At 45.4% G+C, this 18,796-nt stretch overlaps 1 protein-coding gene across 2 annotated transcripts in view; it reads right to left on the reverse strand.

Moving 5' to 3' along the window:
* Positions 1–345: 345 nt before the first annotated feature.
* UCHL5 (ubiquitin C-terminal hydrolase L5) overlaps positions 346–18,796 on the reverse strand; it is a 166,977-nt gene continuing 148,526 nt past the window's right edge. Inside the window, exon 12 of one of the 2 annotated variants that reach the window (XM_029618537.1) lies at positions 346–384. In XM_029618537.1, the coding sequence (XP_029474397.1) occupies positions 361–384 (24 nt within the window). In that variant the 3' untranslated portion in view covers positions 346–360. Of the gene's footprint in view, positions 388–18,796 lie in introns of both variants that reach the window. The other variant, XM_029618536.1, reaches the window with a different exon arrangement.

The raw sequence follows: 18,796 nt of genomic DNA on the forward strand, positions 1-18,796 counted from the left end.
CACCACAATGGGTGCAAGCAAACACACTCACACAGCAGAAACAGAGTCTCGTCCAGTTGCCCGGGACACTTCCAACAGGTAATGTTCCAGACCGCCCGGTGAGCGCCGCTGAAGCGCCGATCTTATAGGCACGTCAGGCCCCTCCCTCTGACGTCAGGGTCGCAGTAGCAGGAAATTCAAAAGTGTAAGCTGGAGCACTCACACCACAATGGGTGCAAGCAAACACACTCACACAGCAGAAACAGAGTTTCATCCAGTTGCCCAGGGACACTTCCAACAGGTAATGTTCCAAACTGCCGGAGGTCAGCTGACCGCCCGCCGTGGCAGGAAGGGGAGGGGCTACACGGTCCCGGACATGCTTCACGCTGGGGCCAGGGGGACAACCTGCTGAAAAACCGATTGAAAAAAATGTCAAACCGCAAAAAACACTATGGAGCGAAAAGCAGGATCTGCTATTCACCTCGCAGCAGCGCGCTGACTGAGGTAGGGAGCTGCGATCAAAACGATGCTCCCATGAGGTAGCCAATGGCAAGGCAGCAATTCAAATTGTTGCCATCGCTGCCGGTGACCTCTCCCTTCCCTCCCCCAAGACCTCCAACCTGCTCCATGCACTTTCCCCATATTAATGGCGGCGGCGCGAGACGAGCCCACGCCGCCTTAACTTATGACAGTCGGATGTTGGAGTTTGTCCTTTAGGCCGTTCTCACTGGATCCCCAGTTTGTAAAATAGGTTGCAACATCACAGAATGCTGTAGCATTTGTGGAGCTCCAAAGGGGGTGCAGCACATTTCTCTTCCCTTGTGTTTTCCTTTTGCAGAAACTAGGGCATTGCCCTCTTTTAACGTGATAAGCACTGCACCCAACAGCCTTTGGATAATTGACTTATGTTTGCAGACAATAAAAATCAATATTCTGTTCATTCTAGCATTAGTATGAGCAGCATAGAAGTGAACATTAAGTCCGTAATAGCTAATCTTTTCTTTGGAACATAACATTTTTATTGTGGCTAACAAAACATTTAATTAAAATCTGCTTCTGAAATGCAGAGGACTCTTTTTCCTTTAGTGATATGTAATCTTTTTCTATTGTTATTTTCATTTAGGTTGTGTACATTTTAACCTATTTTAGTATTTCATTTCTTGGTGACCTCTTTTTAGGATGTTCCAGAGAGCTTTGTGCCTATTGTGCTACACACAATAGAGTTTGTGCTCAGACTAAATAAAGACAGCCCACTGCGGCACTGTTTAAAGCCAGGCTTTTGCACTTCTCTCCTCATACACTGGAGCTGAATGTTTGCATACTACAGAAATCTTCCAGTTACCCTGAGATTGTTGAAAGTTAGAGGAGGACGCCCAAACCTTATCCTCTCTCTCTTGCAAACACCCACACACATATATATTTATTTTTTATTTATTTAGTTTCTTTTTTATACCGAAGTATAGCAGAATGCCTTCACTCCGGTTTACAGAGAAAAACAACATTATACATAAAACGTGTTCCTAGCGCATATAAATGTGGCTAACAATTAACATTTCGGCAGAAGCAGAGAACGACATACGAATCGGACTTGCTGAGATTTAACAAGTGATGTTAGTTAATTAGGGAAATAATTTAGGAGTAACATTGCAGGGTGTGTTAGAGCAATTTATTCAAAAGTGAGCAGGTTAGGAATAAAAAGGAAAAGGAAAGGTTCAAGGGAAATAGAGGAGTAAAAATAAATATTAATATAAGATTGGATGAGAAAAGATATGGTATAATAGGTAAGAAGGGGTGAGGAGGATTTAAAAGCATGGTTGTTACTGGGAGTGAGTCTTAAGATAATATATTGGGTTATCCAACTCCGTTTGTGAAAGATTGTCTAAATAACCATGTTTTCAATTCTTTTTTGAAAGATTTGGAGTCTCTGATAGAACTTAGGTAGATTGGTAGAGAGTTCCATTCTTTAGGTCCGGCAATAGAGAAGGCTCTATTCCTGGTGTTGGGCAGTTTAGCAGAGGTGAGGGGGGGGTATGATTAGTTGCAATTTGCCAGTGATTCTTGTAGTGCGTGGAGTTTTGTGCAGTTGAATCATGTAATCAAGGGAGGAGTTGTCAACTTTGTAGATTTCATTATGTATTTATTTATTTATTTGAGTTTTTCTATACCGGCATTCACGGAGATTCGTATCATGTCGGTTTACATAAAACAGGGGTGATCAATACATTATAAACGTGCTTAAATATAACATGAGTATACATTTAGAGCAGGGGTCGGGAACCTTTTTGGCTGAGAGAGCCATGAACGCCACATATTTTAAAATGTAATTCCGTGAGAGCCATACTAACTACAACCCCCCACCCTCCTGACTCCCAAGACCTACCAAATTAATTTACTACAACCCCCTACTCTCCTGACGCCCCCAAGACCTGCCAAATTAATTTACTACAACCCCCCATCCTCCTAACCCCCCCCAAGACCTGCCAAAAGTCCCTGGTGATCCAGCGGGGTCCAGGGTTCGCAGACAAATCTTTAATAAAAAAGTAAAAATCTAACAAAACTCCCCAAGACCTCCAAAATTAATTTAATACAACCCCCCACCCTCCTGAACCCCCCCCCCCCAAGACCTGGCAAAAGTCCCTGGTGGTCCAGCGGGGGTCCGGGAGCGATCTCCTGGACTTGGACTGTCGGCTGCCAGTAGTCAAAATGGCGCCGACGGCCTTTTGCCCTCACTATGTCACTGGGGTCGACCAATGGCGGCGGTAGCCCCTGTGACATAGTAAGGGCAAAGGGCCGTCGACGCCATTTTGATTACTGGCAGCCGACGGCCCTTTGCCCTTACTATGTCACAGGGGCAACCGCCACCATTGGTCGACCCCAGTGACATAGTGAGGGCAAAGGGCCGTCGACGCCATTTTGATTACTGGCAGCCGACGGCCCTTTGCCCTTACTATGTCACAGGGGCAACCGCCACCATTGGTCGACCCCAGTGACATAGTGAGGGCAAAGGGCCGTCGGCGCCATTTTGACTACTGGCAGCAGACAGCCCAAGTCCAGAAGATCACTCCCGGACCGCTCCTGGACCCCCGCTGGACCACCAGGGACTTTTGGCAGGTCTTGGGGGGGTCAGGAGGGTGGGGGTTGTAGTAAATTAATTTTGGAGGTCTTGAGGGGCATAAGGAGGGTGGGGGATTTTGTTAGATTTTTACTTTTTTATTAAAGATTTGTCTGCGAGCCAGATGCAGCCATCAAAAGAGCCATATCTGGCTCCCGAGCCATAGGTTCCTGACCCCTGATTTAGAGTATACATTTAGAGTGTATACATTTAGAGTATACATTTAGAATATAACATGAGTATACATGTAGAGTTATTATTATTATGTAGAGTTATTATGTAGAGTTATTATTATATTATTGGTCGAATTTTAAATGCCTGGTGCGTGTGAAAATCAGTACTTACGTGCATTACCGGGCCCCGTGCACGCCGCGCAAGTTTTCAAAAGGGCCCTGCCATGCGCGTAAGTACCAATACACGCACAAGTGCCGAGCCCTGAAAAAGGGGCAGTCTGGAGGCTGAGTTCTGGGTGGGAGTGCACGCCAGCAGCCGGCCAGCTCGCGTATATTTCTTCTGCTCCCGAGGAGCAGCAAGTAATAAAATAAAAAAATGAAGGCCAGGTAGGTAAGCTTTCTTCCTCCGGGGTCCAGCGGTGAACTTGGCCTGCGTGATCGGCGCTGAAGCCCGTCGGGGTAAGGCCTCTTGTTCCGCTCGCCCCGCTCGGGCTCCTGCGCCGATCGCCGGCCCTTCTCTGCAGCAGCTCTCTTACCTGGAGGGCCGCAAACATCCGATCTCCTCGGCCTCGACCAGGGCCGCGTGCCCTCGCTTCTTGCCGGCCTCGACCCGAGCCGCGAGCCCTCGCCCGGAGCCGCCATTACAAACACCGGAACGCCCACGAAAACGTCGCGGCGGTGACGTCAGAGGCGCGACAGACCGGCGGGGTATTTAAACCGCCACTCTCCTTGGCGTCGCGCGCACGAAGGAGCGCGACAAAGGGGCCTGCCCCTTTGTTTCGCCCCTTCGGTTCGCCCCTTGCTCTCCCCGAGCAGTACCGAGATAAGTACCCACAGAGACTTTACCAGCTCTTCTCCGCGCCAAAATTCGCCGCGATCGGAAGCCCAGCCCGCCAAAGCCAGCCTCCAATAAGAGCCAGCCCAGAGGGGCTTTAAATCAGAGGAAGACCGGCGCCATTTCCCCTCGAACGCTGCTGCGGCTTGCTGCTACAGCCTGCGCGATTGGCGCCGAGCCCCGCCGGGGGAAGGCTTGCAAAAGCACCCTCCTCACATACAACCTACATACATACAACCTCTCCACCTACGCACCCGGACCTCGATCCATCCCCCTTCCCACCTGCATTTTTCCAGCATTCACCCAGCCTCACCTGCAAGCTTCCAGCATTCATCCAGCCTCTCCTGCAAGCTTCCAGCATTCACCCAGCCTCACCTGCAAGCTTCCAGCATTCATCCAGCCTCTCCTGCAAGCTTCCAGCATTCATCCAGTCTCATCTGCAAGCTTCCAGCATTCATCCAACCTTGCCTGCAAGCTTCTAGCACTCTTCATGACCTCCTGCAAGCTTCTAGCACTCTTCATGACCTCCTGCAAGCTTCTAGCACTCATACAGCCTCTCCTGCAAGCCTCTAGCATTCAACAAACCTGCACAGACAAGCCTCCAACTTTCACATAGCCCCCCTCATTATCCTTCTAACCTCGCAACATAGTTCTTACAAATGGCCCCTTTTTTCACAATTCCAATTCTCCAACATAATACACCAACTAAAAGAATTTCTTTCCGTCATGCCCAACAACACAACCTTAAATCCCCTCTCTTCAATCTTGATCACTCCTACCATGCAACTGCTAGGCCTCACCCTTTTCTCTTTAAGCCTTTTCAATGCACAATCTCTAACGAAAAAGTCTGTAATCTTAAACGACTACCTCATCGACGTGAAACCGGAGATATGTGCAATCACTGAAACGTGGTTAAAACCATCAGACACAGCAATAATTAATCAATTACCTACAGAGGCTTACGACTTCTTCTCGCTACCTCGTCATAAAAAAAAGGGAGGAGGTATTCTTTTAGCAACTAAAAAGGACCTCAGATTCTCTCTACAGCAATCCAATTCCAATTCAAAACTTGAATTCGGCTTTTTCACCTCAGACAAGCTCCAAATCCTTCTCGTATATGCTCCCCCAGGACTCCTGGAATCAGATGCTTCACCCCTGATCGAATTAACCTCTTCCCTCATCAACTTTGACTCGCCAGCTATCATTCTAGGTGATTTCAACATGCACGTAGATAACCCTACCCCATCACCTAACTGTGAAACACTACTCACAGCCTTCTCAGCGCTAGGCTTCACTCAATTAGTTAACAAACCTACCCACAAAGCCGGCCACACGTTAGACCTGATCTTCGTTAACGCTGCAATCAAGCCAGTATCTATCCCAGATTGCACAAAGGTCCCATGGTCAGATCACTACCTCATAACAACTTCATTCTCTATAAAAGATACTAGCCAGGCTTGCTTTCCTTCGCCCTCCTTCACATACAGGAAAACTTGCTCCCCAGAAGACCTCAATAATCACCTATCACCACAACTCCACCAACTGGACCTTACAGATCCGAACTCAGCACTTCGATCATGGAATACAATCACCGAAACTATAGCTAACAAGCTATGCCCTTCAATTACAAAAAAACCACACCAGAATTCCTCCAAAAGACAGCCCTGGTTCTCCTCAGAACTAAGAAAGCTCAAACTCCAACTAAGACAAAATGAGGCTAAATGGCGCAAAAACCCAGGAACCAACACCCTTTCAATCTACAAATCATCTCTGCATCAATACAAATCAAGCACCTTAAGATCCAAGAGGGACTTTTACGCCTCGAAGATACACGACCTTGTATTCGATGCCAAAGCCCTCTTCATCTACGTAGCCAACCTCACACAAGTAAACCAACCAGAGATTGCACATGACCAAGCTCAATCGAAAGCGGAAGAATTAGCTCTATTCTTCAGCAACAAAATCAACACTCTTCTATCTCAGCTCCCCACTAACCCCACTGTTCCACTAACCACTCCTCAACCCTCAATCAACCACACTCAGTTAGAAGAACTTGATACAACTTCATCCATGGAGATCCAAGGAATTCTAAGGAAAATGAAACCTTCTTCCCACCCTTCAGACCACATCCCAGCCAAACTACTACTATCAATTCCAGATTCTATCTCCAAAACCCTGGCAGATATCATAAATTGCTCCCTCACACAAGGACTCTACCCTGACAACCTCAAACTAGCCTCACTCAAACCCCTTCTCAAAAAACCAAATCTTGACCCAAACGATCCTAACAACTTTAGACCGATAGCCAACCTCCCCTTCATAGCCAAGATAATGGAAAAATTGGTAAACTCACGACTCTCAAACTACCTTGAAGACAATAACCTACTATTCCCATCACAATACGGATTCCGTAAAACCTTAAGCACGGAAGCCCTCCTCATCTCTATGACCGACCACATCATCCTAGGCTTAGACAAAGGACAATCCTTCCTTCTGATCCTATTTGACCTTTCGTCTGCATTTGACACGGTCAATCACTCTCTTCTCATCAACCAACTAACAGCCATAGGTATCTTTGGCACTGCCCTATCTTGGTTTAGAACCTTCCTCAGCAACAGAGGATATAAGGTTAAGATTCATAATAAAGAATCCTCTCTTCACCCCGCGTCAGTAGGAGTCCCTCAGGGCTCATCCCTGTCTCCTACCTTGTTTAACATTTATCTGTTACCCTTATGTGAACTCCTCACTAACCTCGATCTCAAACACTTCCTCTACGCCGACGATATTCAGGTCCTGATCCCCATCAAGGAGTCACTCGCAAAAACACTGTCTCACTGGGAAACCTGCCTCCAAAATATCAAACAGCTTCTCACAAGTCTCAACCTGATACTAAATTCATCAAAAACGGAACTTCTAATCATCACACCAGAAAACAGCTCCCTCACACACACTCATCCAACCTTACCAAACACTACACAAGTGAGAGACCTAGGAGTTCTAATTGACAATCACCTAAACCTGAAAGCCAACATCAACAAAACCACCAGAGACTGCTTTTATAAGCTCCAAGTGCTGAAAAGAATACGACCTCTCTTCCACACTCATGACTTTAGAACGATTCTACAATCAATCATTTTCGCAAAGCTGGACTATTGTAACACCATCATGCTTGGTCTCCCTTCATCACACACCAAACCATTGCAAATGGTCCAAAATGCCTCCGCCCGTATACTCACTAACACCAGGAGAAGAGAACACATAACACCTATCCTGATGGGCCTCCACTGGCTGCCTATCCACTTCAGAATAATCTACAAGGCCATTCTCACCATTTTCAAAAACATCCATCAATTAGCCCCAATAGATCTCCATATCCCCCTCCAATTACACTACTCAACAAGACCGACAAGAGATGCTTACAAAGGATCACTTCAAGTACCTCCAGCCAAAACTACCAGACACATCACGCTTAGAGATCGGGCCTTCTCCACAGCTGGTCCAACTTTATGGAACTCCATTCCCCCGGATCTTAGAATGGAACCCAGCATCTCAACATTCAAGAAAAGACTCAAGACGTGGCTGTTCACGCAGGCCTTTCCTAACTCCAACATTACTTAACTCCCTTCAATCAACATACTTCGCTAGTAATAGCATTAATAGCCACCCCTTATAATGTTATTATATATATATATAATTATCTGATCTTCATTTTCCTTCTTACTCCAAGTTATTGTTTCCCTGTTACATGTAACTGCTTTTCTGCACTATTGTTCAAATTGTAAAGTTTATTTTAATTGCACCCCTGTTTCTTGTGAACCTGCATGATGGGACTATCGTCTTGAATGTTGGTATATAAAAAAACTTAAATAAATAAATAAATAGGGAGGAGAGGGGAAGGGGGAAGGAAGGTTAGGCAGGAGAGAAAGCACTTGGGAAGGGGAGAGGGAGGAGGGACAGCACCAGCAAATGGGGCTGCAGGGAAGGAAGAGCAGGAAAAGAACGAAGGCACTTTGGGAAGGGGTCATGGCGGGGGGGGGGGGAGGGGAATAGCATTCATGAAGGAAGGGCAAGAGGGAAAGCACCTTTATATCAAAAACTATTCCTTATTTAATATTTTATACATTATTATTCTGGAGAGCATTTGTTATTCCTTTAATCTGTTTTTTGTATGGCATTTAATTGCTTATAAATATTACAGAGATGTAAGCGGAAGTCCACACATTTTTTTGAGGTTGAAAAAGGGTCCACGCTCCCCAAAAGGCTGGGAACTCCCAATATAATTTGAATTTTCAGAAAGCATTTGGCAAAGCCCCTCCTGAGAGGCTCTTCAGGAAATTAAAAAGCCCTACTGCGGATTGGTGACTGGTAAAAGACAGGAAAGAGAGTAGGGCTAAAGGGCCGGTTTTCCGAATGGAGAAAAGTCAATAGTAGAGTGCTCCCGGGATCTGTACAGGGATCGGTGCAGTTTTAACCTTCATTAAAGATCTGGAAAAGGGAGCAACGAGTCAGATGATCAGATCTGTACATGACATAAAATTCTTTGTTGTTAAAACAGCAGTGGATTGTGAGGCATTGCAGGAGGACCTTGTGAGACTAGGGGACTGGTGAAATTTAACGTGGACAAGTGCAGAGTGATGCATTTAGGGAAAAAGTAGCCCAACTACAGGTACAGAATATTAGAAATTCCCACCCAGGAAAAAGACCGCAGGGTCCATAGGAGCAATCCTTTGAAATCCTCAGCTCAGGGTGAGGCAGCAGATAAAACAGGCCAATACAGTAAAGTGCGGCCGCGGTTACCCTGCTTCTAACCCGCTTTCTACTCACAATTTGGCCGCGTTAGTCCAACCCGCGATTCACTATCCCTTTTAACCCATCCTTACCGCCTCTTTAAATCAACGGGAAACCCTTTCCGCCCGCGGCATGTATATGAGATGTAAACGATCGGATTAGCTATTCCCTCCCATACAGTAACACGCGCCCCGATTATTGCTTTTTAAACCTGCAGTTTTGCCGCATGTTTAACCTGCTAATTTACTGCCTGCCCTTACCCCTGCGTTAGTGTGGAGCGTCAGGCAAGCAGAGACGAAATTTCATGGGCCACGGAGCAGCCCCAGCCAGCCCAGCTTCACTGCCTGACCCCCCCTCACTCCCCGGGACAAGACCAAAGTGAATCGGGCAAACTTTCCGCCAGCCCCCGCTCACCTGCCCTGGCCGCGTCCATCTCCCTCGCTGACAGCTCCGGAGCAGCCCCAGTCCTCTCTCCCCTCCTCCCGGGGACAGCCGGTGGCGAGAGCGGCTTCAGCAGCCCGGGGCGCTCCCCATGGCTCCCTATTCTCTAAAAGGTAATGAGTGTACGCCGTGACTTCGGATGTCGCATGCCATGACCTGAGCACCCGGCTGGACATCAGAGGTCATGGCATGCACTCATTACCTTTTAGAGAATAGGAATCCTGGGAGTCATGGGGAGCGCCCGATCTGCCCCGGGCTGCTGAAGCCGCTCTCGCCACCGGCTGCCCCCGGGAGGAGGGGAGAGAGGACTGGGACTGCTCCGGAGCTGTCAGCGCGGGAGATAGGCACCCATGGACGCGGCCAGTGGTGAGTGGGGTCTGGTGGAAAGTTTGCCCGATTCACTTCGGTCTTGTCCCGGGGAGTTAGGGGGTCAGGCAGTGAAGTGGGGTTGGCTGGGGCTGCTCCGGAGCTGTCAGCGCGGGAGATGGACGCGGCCAGGGCAGGTGAGCGGGGGCTGGCGGAAAGTTTGGGAGAAGTTAGGGGGTCAGCGGGTCAGTCAGCCCTTCTCCTGTATCCACTTCCTGGTACCTGTCATTTCAAATGTCAGTTGAAATGACAGGTACCAGCGCACCCAGGATACTGTATAGGCGCTGTATAGCGCCTATACAGTAAAATGGATTGCGCTTCATGGACGCTTCTTGGACGCACTTTGGACGTGGCTTGCATTTGCATGCCATTTAAATACTGTATCGAGTGGTATGTGATCCGAACTGTACGTGCGGCAAACGCGGGTGCGCCCGTACTGTATCGGCCCGAAAGTAAACAGAACGTTAGGAGTTGTTTGGCGGGAACGGAGAATAAAGCAGAGAATATCACAAAGCCTCTCTCTGTATTGCATGCAGTTCTGATGGCCCTATTTCAAAAAAAGACATAGCAAAATGAAAAGGTACAGAGAAGGGCAACCAAAATGATACAGGGGATGGATCAATTCCCTTATAAAGGAAGGTTAAATAAATTAGGGCTATTCAGTTTGGAAGAAAGATGACTGAGAAGGGATATGAGAGAGGTTTATAAAATCATGAGTGGGGTAAAACAAGTAAAGTAAGGATGGGTTATTTTCTTATTCAAATAATGCTAAAGTAAGGGAACACGCCATGAAACTAACAACCTACAGATTCAAAATAAATTGTGGAAAATACTTTTTCACTTAATGCACAATCCATAAATAATTGTAAATCCAAAAAAGCACTAGAGCAGACGCTGCACTCAAAATTTATAGTTCAACCAGTAGGCAACATAAACAATTGTAAGCCAGGTAGACTTGGTAAAGCCAGTGCTTATCCCTGGGATTGAGCAACAACAGATCTACCTTTCGGTACTCATCAGGTCAGGCCTTAATTTATAGACAAAACGGAAGTGGAACTGTAGAATGGGAGGAGGCGGCAGAGCAAGGAGCAGGGCCTGAGCCAGTGTGGACTTCCACTCTCTGTCAGACTCATGCAAAGCCACTCTTCCTTCTCCCAGTGATCCTCCATCCCCAGCCTTTCCTCCCCCTGATGAACACTGGTAGGTGAAGGGTGGCTGGGAGTTGAGCATCACTGTAGTCGTTGGCTAGTTGGAAACGTCTAGGGGAGGGAGAAGAGCAGGGGGCAAAACTAAAAGGAGACATTATAAGGGCAACTGACCTTTTTTTGTTAGCGGTCACAAACTACAAGAGATCACAGAAAGAGGGAGGCAGGTGAAAATATCTGGGAAACCTAAGCTGGGAAAGTAGTCAGGAATGCAAAATTGAAATAGAAGAAAAATAGCAAATATGTTAAATTGGGGGACCAGACTCTTTTTTAGATACAGTATGTTAGTGATAGCGAAGGGGAGGAATATGTAGAGGCTGACGAGGCAAAAGCAAGATTGCTTAACAAACATTTGTGTTCGGTGTTCACATAAAACAAAGACAAATAACCTCAGCTGATTTTCAGAACAGCGTGTTCATGAGGAGCTCACTAAACGTAAAGAGAATAAGATGATGGGGCCTGATGGGATACATCCAAGGGTACTAAAGGGAACCCTGAAATGTCCTGGCAGCTCCGTTGGCTGACCTTTTCAATCCTTTAGAGTTGGGAGTAGTCCCAAAGGACTGAAGACAAGCAGATGTGGTTCCTATTGATAAAAGTGGAAGTAAGGAGGAGGCTGGGAAACTATAGACCAGTTAGTCAGACCTCTGTGATGAGAAAATTAATGAAATCACTGTTCAAACAGAGTCTCTGGAATTCAATGGATTGCAAGATCTGAGGCGGCATGGGTTTTTTACCAGAGTTAAATCTGATCAATTTCTATGGGTGACCAGAGAGTTAGATAAATGGAGAGCGTTAGATGTATTTATTTATTTATTTATTTATTGTTTTTGTTATACCGAGTTTCATGACAGGCATCACATCAACCCGGTTTACAATTAACAAAGTGTGAAAAACATAACGTAGCGTAGTAAACAATATTCTCAATAAAAACCTTGAACTTTAAATACAGGGAATCAGAAAAAGGATGTGAGAAAGTTACAATAAAACAGGGAAAAATTAACTTGGAACTGGAAGGGGGGAGAGAAAAGAACAGAGCAATATTTACATTTCAGCCAATTAATGTAAAAAATTAGCAAGATGAGTAAATAAGACTATGCGAATAAATGTGGCGGTAAATCACTGTGAGATGGAACATACGTAACCATGTATGTAGTGTTCTTGGATTTCAGTAAGGTCTTTGACATGGTCCCACATAGGAGACTTATAAATAAATTGAATGGCCCTGATATGGCACCTAGAGTGACTGACTGGCTTAGAAATTGGCTGTGTGGGAGGTGGCAAAGGCTAGTGGTAAATGGAGTTTTCTCTGAGGAAGGGTGGGTTATTAGCAGTGTGCCTCAGGGATCACTCCTTGGAATGGTTAGCTTCAACATTTTCATGAGCAACAGAGCAGAAAGGTTGTCAGGAAAGGTTTGTCTTTTTGCCAATGATACCAAAATATGCAATAAGGTAGCCAGCCAGGAAGGTATGGAAAACATGAAGGATCTAGCAAAGCTCGAGGAATGGTCTATGGTCTGGCACTTAAGATTTAATGCTAAAAATACAGAGTAATGCATTTAGGGTGCAAAAACTCAAGGGAGAGGTACAGTACTGGGGGTGAAATCTTTCTAAGCACGAAAGCAGGATCTGGGAGTTATTGTATCTGATGATCTTAATGCAACGACGGAAGTGGATAAAGCAATGGCAAAAGTTAGAAAGATAATTGCCTGCATAGGGAGAAGAATGGTCAGCAGAAAAAGGGAGGTGATATTGCCCCTGTATAAGTCCTTAGTGAGACCTTGTTTGGAATACTGTGTACAACTCTGGAGGTCGTACCATGAAAAAGATATAAATTGGTTGGAGTCGGTCCAGACGGTGGCTAATAAAATGATCAGTGGTCTTCATTCAAAAGCATATGGGTATAGACTTAAAGATCTAAAAATGTACAGCCTAGAGAAAATATGACACAGGGAAGATATGAGAGAGATGTCTAAATATCTCAAAGGTTTTCATGCACAGCAAGCAAGTATCTTTCAGTGAAAATGACACTCTAGAGCAAGGGAGTCATGGAATGAGGGTGAAAGAGGGTAATCTTATGAAATATGCATGGAATGGCCTCCCAGTGGAAGTGGTGGAGACAAAAACAGAATATGACTTCAAGAAAGCATGGAATAAATGCAAGGGATTTCTGAAGGAGTGATGGGAATTGAAAGAACTACATAAACTGGACAAATGGGTGGACAACTTGTTCTGCTGTCAAGTTTCTGTGTAAGGAGGAGGGTACAGAGATAGGGATCCTTTCTCTCTACTCTACTCCTCCACTCTTCGCTAAGAATCCTGGTCCTCCAGTCCAAACCCTCTCCCCCCTCAATTCCCAGTCACCTTAGGGCCCCCAAGTGTCACCCCTAATCTCCAGTTATCTTTGAGTCCTCACGTTTATATCCCACCCTGGGAAAATTACCTTCTCCAGCAGCCCCCTCTTCTAGCCAGAATCAGCTGGCTCTCTTCAGCTTTGGGGAATAAGGACAGATGTGCATATCATCCGCTCTCCTCATATTTCTTTGAGTGGGGGGGGGGGGTTGGGGTTTTGGAATTCTAAGTGTGATCTGCTCACTGCCTCCTCAGGGGGGGAGAAAGAAAGGGAGCAGCACTGCATGCTGTCCCCATTCACTCCTTCTAATCCCACCCCTCATTCACTTACCCCCAACCTTCTGATTGCCTCACTCATAGGCTGCCCCCCCCCCAAAGGAGAAGGGAAAGGGAGTCAGCATTAGGGAGCAGAGTGACCTCTCTCCGCTCTGTTTGTTTCAGGTTCGCCCCCACCTCCCCTCTTCCCTCCTTGACCTCATCCCCGGGGGTGCAGTGACTTGAAGGAGTGTTATTGCTTTTTGAGAAGATTTTGGAGAAAAATTGATCAGTCCAGAGGGAAGGCCATTTCCACGGTATCCCAAAAGGCTATATGAAAGGATTTCTTTGCCCAGGCTACCTGTTAACAGCTAAGGTGAGAAGAACTGGTGGTTTAAAAAGAGAACCAAGAGACTTGAGGCACTTCTGAGAATTTGGATTATATTTGGAGGTTTTTGATTTATTGGAAGTCGTTTAATACATTTTTTGTGCTTGGGGATTATTTTTCCATCTTGATCGGCTTATGGTAGAGCTTCTCTCTAGTTATCCTACCTTACAAGGGGAGGATAGTCTTGCTATGGATGAAGGTGCATGAGAAGGACAAGTATTGAGAAGATCTAAAATGGACAAGGAAATCATTATTTTCATTGTCCTAATATTTTAATTTTATTTTTTTATCTGTGTGATTTTGGCCTGGATACTTCTGTTTAAGTTACAATAAACTGGATATTTTGAATACCACCCTGGACTTTGTTTGGTTTTTCCTTCTTTTGCCTTGATTGAATGGATGGACACCGGTTTGATTTTTTTTCTTTCTACCCATTTTGTTAATTCTGGCTTCCTTGCTCTTATATTAGACACTCTTACACATATTTATTTATTTAGAGACTTTTATATACCGATATTAATAGGGACATCATACCGGTTCACATTTGAACAGCAGGTTTGAAAGTAATTATTAACAGGGATATAAATAAATATATATAAACTATATAACTATGCTTCTATGCGAGCGCTTTCTTTTGCTGGCCCTTTGCTGTGGAATACCATTCCCACCGAACTGCGCCTTGAGCCATCTCCCAAAACATTCAAGCAAAAACTCAAGACATGGTTATTCGCACATGCTTATACTTGAAATACATATGTCCTCCCCTCCTTTACCTGCCCTACCTTTCTACCCGACACCCCCTGTCTATATACCATCTCTAACTTCCCTATTTCTACTCCTACTATAATGATCTTACCATATAATTGCTCCTAATCTAAGATTAGCACAATCTCTCCCCTATTACCACTTCCAATTTAGAACTCCATTACCTTCTAACCATCTCCCTTAGCTTTTACCTATTCCCCTTGAACCCTTTTACTCTATAGTATTGTTTTTAATTCAGCTCAGTTAAGTTACAACTAAATGATAGTTCTGTTTTTTTAAAAAGATTCTACTTGTTTTATGTTCAAATATTTATATACCTACCTTTTTTATTTGTATAACGCTTATATAACCCTGTTAAATGTAAAATGCTCCGGCGTAAGTTCCTGTTTACTGTACACCGACATGATATCTTTGATGAGCGGCGGTATATAAAAACTTATAAATAAATAAATAAATAAAATAACTGGGAGGGGGATAACACAAGAGCAGTGTAGAAATGTAGCTTAACAACAGGCAAACATAAAAGCGAATCCTCCAGCTGAAATGTAAGCCTTTGACTACCAGAGTAACTGACTCTGCCAGGGGCCTTGAAACATAGTATCCCTCCCATCTGGGCTTGAACCTAGACCCGTAGCACCCCTGGTTGATGTTCTTATGACCGGCTATACTAATTAAGCACACTGATGGAGCATCGAGCAAATTTTGACCAGCTGTTCTTAATGCATGAGAAGACTTCAAACACATAGGGACATTCCCACTTAGCACCATATGGATCAGTGTGAGGATCTTAAGATGTATCCTCCATTGATTTGGAAGCCAATGCAACTCATGCAGAACCAATGTTAAATGATGTTGTAATTGAGTGCATGGCTGGATGTGGGCAGCCACATTTTATAATGGTAGTCTTGCAATACAGTCCAAAAATCATTAGTTGATTAAAACGGCTTAAGTTAATGCAACAGACATAGCCTGAAGAAGGCACTATTTACAACTGATTTTATATGAGGATGCATCAAAAGAGAAGAATAAAGAATCATCCACAAATTTCCCCACCTGTGAGGAACTTGGAATTGTCAAATTTTCAAACTGTAGCTTGATGGGGATATCAAGAGGTGAAAACCTAGTCAGAACAGTCATTCAGTTCCTTTAACATTATGTGCCAATTTCTTCGCGCTCGTCCAACAGCTAAATAGCTGCAAGACACTGCACAGCTCAACCAAGTGTATCCTGCAATGACATTATAACGGGCACATAGAACTGAATGTCATTTGCATAGAGTTCAGAAAGAAGCTGACAAATCAGTCAAATATAAATATTAAATAGATTGGCAGAAAGAGTTGATCCCTTCAGAATACCATTGCTTAATGAAAACGGAGATGAAATACTCTGTTCCAAAGTAACCTGCTGACTACTATCTGCAAGAAAAGAGGAGAAACATGCAAGCAGAAAAGATGAGATCCCCAAAGCCCTGGGATGGTTGGGCAGAATCCTATGACCTAATGTTCTCCAAGGACAGCAGGATATTAGTCCTCACGCATGGGTGACATCATTGGATGGAGCCCGGCACGGAAAACTTATGTCAAAGTTTCTAGAATTTTGAATGAGCCTCATTGAGCATGCTCAGCTTGCATTACACAATCGTCCATGCAGGGTCCTCTTCAATCTTATAATATAGAATTCAAGGATAAAATAAAAAAAGGAGAAGAAACCCAGTTCCACAGGGTGGCAGGTGGGTTTCTTGAGGACTAACATCCTGCTGCCCTCGGAGAACACCCGTTAAAGATAAGCAACTCTGCTTTCTCCAAGGACAAGCAGGATGTTATTCCTCATACATGGGTGAATCCCTAGCTACAGGCTGTCCCCCCAATAAAAAGGACACCAACAAAACACCCAAAAAAGATGCCAACGGGCACAACAACTGTTTTGTTATTATCGGGGTGGGGGGTGGTGGCAGCCTGAACACAGATATCGGGCCCTAGGCGAGAACAGAGTGGGTTCTACACTTCAAACAAGTACCAAAGGACAGATTGGCCAAACCAACTGTCACGTCAGCCATCCATATCCAAACAATAATGTGATTTGAATGTGTGGAGAGAACTACACATCTCAGCTCTGCCGATCTCCTCCATGGGAATTGCTTTCAATTGAGCCATCGATGCTGCCATGGTTCGAACAGAATGAGACTTGACATGGCCCCCAAGATGCAGTCCCGCCTGGGCATAACAGAAGGAGATGCAGTCTGCTAGCCAATTAGAAAGTGTCTGTTTGGCAATGGCGATGCCCAACTTATTTCTATCAAAAGAAATAAAAAGTTGGATTGGGTGGACTGTCTATGGGCTTCTGTCTGCTCCAGATAGATAGATAAGGCTCTTTTGCAGTCCCAACTGTGCAGGGCTTGTTCACCTTGGTGCGAATGGGGCCTGAGAAAGAATGTTTATAGGATGATGGACTGGTTAAGATGGAAGTATGATAACCACCTTAGGCAGGAACTTAGGCTGCGTACATAAGAAAAGTCACTAAGGCCTGGAACTTGCTGACCTTGTACACTGAAGTAACCGCCACCAAAAATATGACCTTCCAGGTCACAGGAGCACAGTGGTTCAAACGGAGCTTTCATCAGCTGAGCTAATACCACATTGAAGTCCCAAGACAGAGTGGGAGGCCTTAGGGGAGGCTTCAACTAAAGTAGGCTCTGCATGAAATGTACAACTATTAGGGCTGTGCATTCATTTAAACGAAATTGCAAAATGCAACAAATAAGGTTACTTTGTTTTATTCGGGAGGGGCCCCAAAACAAATTGGGAACCCCCAAATGAAACTAATCTTATTTGTTTCATTTTAAAGTAATGATTTGGGCCTAGGTCTAGACCTGAAGCCAGGGCCTCACCTAGAGCATAGGCCAAGGCCCGAAGCCAGGGTCTTGCCTAGAGCATAGGCCAAGGTCCAAAGAGGGGCCATAGCCTAGGCCCGAACATGATGCCGGGGTCTCGGTGGAGGCAAAAAAAATCAAAAACTTACCTTATTCATTGGGTATCAGGCAAAAGCCAGAGCCTCGGCCCAGACCCAGGTACAATGCCACGACTTGTCCCAGAGGCCACGTCCTAGACCAGGGCCTGACATCCCGACCTGACCCAGAAACCGGGAGCTGAGGCTGAGGCCTGACACCATGACCCAACGCAGAGGCCGGGTCCCAATGCTGAGGCCAAGTCCGGACCCAGGCCCAATGCCGAGACCTTGGCCAGGAGACTAAGATCCACCTGGGGCTCAGCCCAGGGTCAGGCCCAAGTCTTGAAGCTTCTTCTTAGTCCTCTTCTTTCTTTGGCACTTGCAAGCCAAATGATGCCATCTGCTGGGGTTGCACAAGACCTAATGCCTAGGCCGAACGTGGTGGATCCCCACTGGACTGGGTAAGTGAGGGCCAAGGGGGATCCAGGCCCTGGCCTCATTTGCGTTTTTTGGCCACTTTTTGTTTTTTTTTAATTATTTGATTCGTTTTGTTTCTCACAAATGAAAACAAATCAAACAATCTACAAACCGAAATTCGTGGAAAAAATACCCCCGAAAACGAACTGAAAATAGAAACACATTTTTTTTCTCCTGCACATCCTTAACAACTATAGGCTGCACAGAGATGGACATACCATCTACACCACAGTGGTATGTGCCAATTGCACTTAGATGAACTCTAACGGAGTTGGCTTTCAAGCTGAAAGCACCCAGAATCACAGCAATTCCAGTGCAAGAAATGGGGGCCCTGTAGTTCGCACAGGTACTGAGTGGGAGGGAGGAATAGGGTAGGGGTGGAGAGGAGGGGGCCTTATTTGAAGTCGGAATTACCAGGGAAAGGAGGAGGCGGGCATGAAAGTTAAACTTTCACTATGAAATTATCTATTGCAGGGGTTTGGAGTAAGGAACTCGCCTAACAGGGGACTTTTTTATATTCAGTATGCGTGTGTGAAGGGGGGGAGGGATATTTACAATCGGGCAAGAGGCTTGCACTGTATTTATTTTATAAATTCTCATCACCATGTAACCAGATAGAATTCTTTCAATATATCTGGTTAATTGGCAAGTTATCCAGCCACACAAGGCCAGATGCATCCGACAAAGTTGTCCTCAAAAGCTCATGCTTTAATA

This window comes from Rhinatrema bivittatum, chromosome 10 (genome assembly GCF_901001135.1).
Source record: "Rhinatrema bivittatum chromosome 10, aRhiBiv1.1, whole genome shotgun sequence".
NCBI lineage: Eukaryota > Metazoa > Chordata > Amphibia > Gymnophiona > Rhinatrematidae > Rhinatrema > Rhinatrema bivittatum.